The sequence below is a fragment of the Trachemys scripta genome, chromosome 16, assembly GCF_013100865.1.
Source record: "Trachemys scripta elegans isolate TJP31775 chromosome 16, CAS_Tse_1.0, whole genome shotgun sequence".
Taxonomy (NCBI): domain Eukaryota; kingdom Metazoa; phylum Chordata; order Testudines; family Emydidae; genus Trachemys; species Trachemys scripta.
In genome coordinates this window covers 15,539,060-15,543,378 of record NC_048313.1, presented here as the reverse complement: position 1 = coordinate 15,543,378, position 4,319 = coordinate 15,539,060, and the positions used below count along the sequence as shown (strand labels likewise).

The 4,319-nt window shown below is 52.8% G+C and overlaps 1 protein-coding gene across 1 annotated transcript in view; it reads right to left on the bottom strand.

Annotated features, from left to right (window-relative positions):
- Positions 1 to 2,980: 2,980 nt before the first annotated feature.
- Positions 2,981 to 4,319, bottom strand: part of TIMM29 (translocase of inner mitochondrial membrane 29) — a 2,351-nt gene continuing 1,012 nt past the window's right edge. The window contains exon 2 of the mRNA XM_034792796.1: positions 2,981 to 4,061. Within this exon, the coding sequence (XP_034648687.1) occupies positions 3,403 to 4,061 (659 nt within the window). The 3' untranslated portion in view covers positions 2,981 to 3,402. The remainder of the gene's footprint in view (positions 4,062 to 4,319) is intronic.

Sequence of the window (4,319 nt, the reverse complement as noted above, 5' to 3'; positions counted from 1 at the left end):
GATCAGAACTGCAGGGCTCCCGTTCCCACCCACCGCCAGAGACGGGCTGTTCCTGCAGTGGGATTTACTGAAGCTCCCGGTCAGCTGGGCCTCGTCCCACATGCCTGACTGCTGGACAGCAAATGGTGAGATCATGGGTCGTTCTTTTCCCAGACCGAGCACGCTCCTGCTCACGGCATCTCCGTGCCTCTCCAGTTCTCTCACGCCCAGAACCTACAGTTCTACCACTGCAAACACCCCCCATCTCCCTTGTATCTCTCTGGGCTCTCACACACACAGATTTTTCTAGCTTTCCTCTCCACCTCATACCACACACCTCCCTCTTTCCTCACATGCGCAGTCACACTCTCATGGGCTTTCTAGCTTTACAGAGACACACCCATAGTGTGTGTCTAACACACCGACCCCATCTCTCATCTCCGAGTGGGGCCCGAGCACTGGCTCGGTTGTGGGTCTGATTCTCAGCTCCCCTCTCCCTGTGCTTGGGGAAGGAAAGGAGTTTGGTGGCTTTAAGTTCCCTTTGCGCTCCTGCATTCTGGGGCTGCCTGACCCCTGGTGTAAGTTAGAGCAGCGTTGGGGCTGCTCTAACTCAAGCGCTGGCCCCTGGGAAGCAGAGAATAGCTGTAATGCAGCAAGCTCTGGTTGCTCTCCTGATTTTCCCCTCCACACCCGAGACTGGAAACAAGGCGGGTGCAGGGCCAGGAGGAAGGCCCCTTCCCAGCAGGGCTTGTCAGAGGACCCAGATCGGCCTAAAGGGGCCTTCAGAGAACAGAGTGAGCACAGCTCAGAGGCCAGTTATTGTCTTGAGCGGAGCCGACGTGCCGCGGTCAAAGACTCCGGTGACTCAGAGAGGAATTGCTCCACTGTGAAAGCCTCTCAGAGCCCAGCCCCTGCAGCTGTTTGGTCACTTATTAAATGGGTTAATAAATCATTAGGACAGAATTCAGAAGAACCCGACGCGCGCCGGTACGCAGCCTCGCAATTCCAACCCAGCCGCCGAACAGTCAGGTTGGCCTGTGAAACCATGTTCTCTTCCAGCCTTCCCCCATCACCTTTCCCAGAAGAGAGAAGTGCCGATTGCCCCAGGGCGATTCTATCAGTCCCTGGACTGGCAGTTCCCCCAAAGCCGGGGCAGATCCGCAACACCCACAAATTGATCGTGGCCCCATCCCCAGGGGGGCCAACCCAGCCACGGCCCATTGCTCCAGAGAACGTCCGCCCACAAGAGAACTGCAAAGGTAGCGCTACTCGTCTGCCGAAGTTTTCCCTTAATTCTCTAGTGCCCTCTGCTGTCTCTTTAGGATCCAACACGAAAAAGTTTCCACTTGTTCTGAAAACTAAAGCGAGGTGAAATTTTACAGACTTTTTTTTTCACCACCACCAACAACAAAAAATGCAGGTTTGGATCGATGGAAACATTTTGATAATTCGTGTTGCTAGGACCCTAAAATTGGGTCAAATTCGTCAAATCGCTTTGGTTGGGGAAAAAAATAGTCAGAAATTGAAACGTTGCACACCGCCATTTTCAATACCCAACATTTTGATTCAAAGAGGCTTTTGGTTAGAAATTGGCTTCAGTTTCATTTCGCTGTTTTTTTAATGAGTGAAAAAAAGTAAAAAACAAACGTGGTTGTGGGTCAAAGGGAACGTTTTAATCCATCCACAAGGTTTTTTGGTTTGGCCCATGACCCAAAGTCGGCTGTTCCCTCAGGTCAGCGTAGAGGCACGAATGTCAGCGTGCAAGCTCTTTTCACTCTAGAGACACAAATATCGTCTAGGAGTCAGGCCTGGTGGCTAGAGACTAACCGGATCTATCCCTTTCAATGCAATGCTGCTCTGGGCATGCCCCCTGAAGACCAGCACACACGCTGAAGTCTTACTTTTTGTCTAAGGAGCCATAAGTAATATGAAAGCAATGATTCTAGAGCGCAGAATAAGCAGCTACTGACCTTCATGGACTACTAATCTCCATTTACGTTTCAGAATGGACAGAGGTAAACAGCGAGTCCCCCAGGGATCTGTAGTGGGACAGATGTACAAATGATCTGCAAAAAGGGGTAAACAGTGAGGTGGCAAAATTTGCAGACACAAAATTACTCAAGATAGTTAAGTCCAAAGCAGACTGGGAAGAGCTACAAAGGGAACCCACAAAACTGGGTGACTGGGCAACAAAATGGCAGATGAAATTCAGTGTTGATCAATGCAAAGTAATGCACATTGGAAAACATCATCCCAACTATACGTATAAAACAATGGGGTCTAAATTACCTGTTACTACTCAAGACAGAGATCTTGGAGTCATTGTGGAGAGTTCAAAACATCCACTCCATGTGCAGCGGCAGTCAAAAAAGCGAACAGAATGTGAGGAACCATTAGGAAAGAGATGGATAAGACGACAGTAAATAGCATAACGCCCCTATATAAATCCATGGGACATCCCCACCTTGAATACTGCATGCAGTTCTGGTCATCCCATCTCAAAAAAAGATACATTAGAATTGGAAAAGGTTCAGAAAAGGGCAACAAAAACAATCAGGGGTTTGGAACGGCTTCCGTATGAGGAGAGATTAGGGGGACTGTTCAGTTTTGAAAAGAGGCAACTAAGGGGGGATGTGAGAGAGGTCTGTCAAGTCATGAATGGGGTAGAGAAAGTGAATAGGGAAGTGTTATTTACCCCTTCATATAACACAAGAACCAGGGGTCACCAATGGAATTAATAGGCAGCAGGTTTAAAACAAACAAAAGGAAGTATTTCTTCACACAACGCACAGTCAGCCTGTGGAACTCATTGTCAGGGGAGGTTGTGAAGGCCAAAAGAATACTTGGGTTTAAAAAAGAACTAGATAAGTTCATAGAGGGTAGGTCCATCGATGGCTATTAGCCAAGATGGGCAGGGACCCCATGCTCTGGGTGTCCCTAAGACGCTGACTGTCAGAAGCTGGGACTGGATGACAGGGGCTGGATCACTCACTAATTGCCCTGTTCCGTTCATTCCCTCTGGGGCACCTGGCACCGGTCACTGTCGGCAGACAGGACACGGGGCTAGATGGACCTTTGGTCTGACCCAGGCTGGCCGTTCTTTAGAGCCAGGCCCGTGACTGAGGAACCTTCTTGGATACAGCTCCTTTATACGGACCAGCCTTAGACTGGAACGCCCAACATCGGGCCAGCATGGCGACCGCGAGTTAAGGGGAGCCAGTGGCTAACGGATCCCAGGAACAGCTCATCGGTGACTGGAAAACTCACAGAACTGATTTATTGAGTTCAGCACAGTTGGGCCATGAGCACAATTATATTTCATTACCGGATTCTTTTTGTATTTCATCTCCCCCCCACCCAGCGCCAGCTCCCAGACCGACCGGCCCCGGGAGCCCACCGAAACCGGAAGTCTCTTTGTTCAGATCATTGGTTTAAGGCTCCCTGAAGTGGCTGCCGCTCCTCCTTTTCCGCCCGCTCAATCTGCTCCTCTGTCAGGATGACGGGTTTGTATTTCTCGTCAAAGAGTTTTTCGTTGGCCGCCGAGTGGAGGTTCCGGGAGGAGATGGTCCTGAGATGCTCAGGGAGATACTTGAATTCCTCTTCGTTGATGTCGGAATCCTTCATTTTCGAACTTAAAACCCACCAGCGGCCCAAGAACCCCACGTCCAGGATCCGGGCGGGAAAGTCCGTCCAGCGCGGCTTCAGGTGTTTGCAGTGAGCCTGGTACAGAGCCGCTTCCGCATCAAAGGGGGCCTGGTAGACGAGGGAGAAGAAGACCAGGCTCTGGTAGCGCAGACGCCCCTGGTTCCGGAGCTTCATCAGGCGCTGGACGTGTCCCTCGGAGCTGCCATTCCGGATCCAGGGGGAGAGCAGGAGGAGGGTGCCCGAGGCTTCGAGGAGGGAGGACTCGAACGAGGCGTCGCAGGGGACGTGGAGGCTGCAGACGGTGGCTCCGGCCAGCAGCGAGAGGTAGAGTCCGGCTTTCCCAGGCTGCTCCTTGAAGCCAAGGGCCACATCCCGGCAGGCGTCGGCGTAATCCTGAAGGAGGCTCTTGCACCACAGACCTGCAAGGGGAGAGGAAGCTCAGGGGCTGCCGGCTCCGGGGAGCGAGGCCCGAACACCCCAGGCCGCTGGGGGTGGGTACGTCTGGGTACCGGGGGGGGGTGGGAGGACCTGGCAACGGGACCCAGGAAACCGGGCTGCCAGCGCCTTGCTCTAGTGCGTGCCCCAAAGAACCCAGGCGTCCGGGCCTGCGACCCCTTCCCCCAAAGAACCCAGGAGTCCGGGCCTGCGACCCCTTCCCCCAAAGAACCCAGGCGTCCGGGCTGCCACCTCTCCCC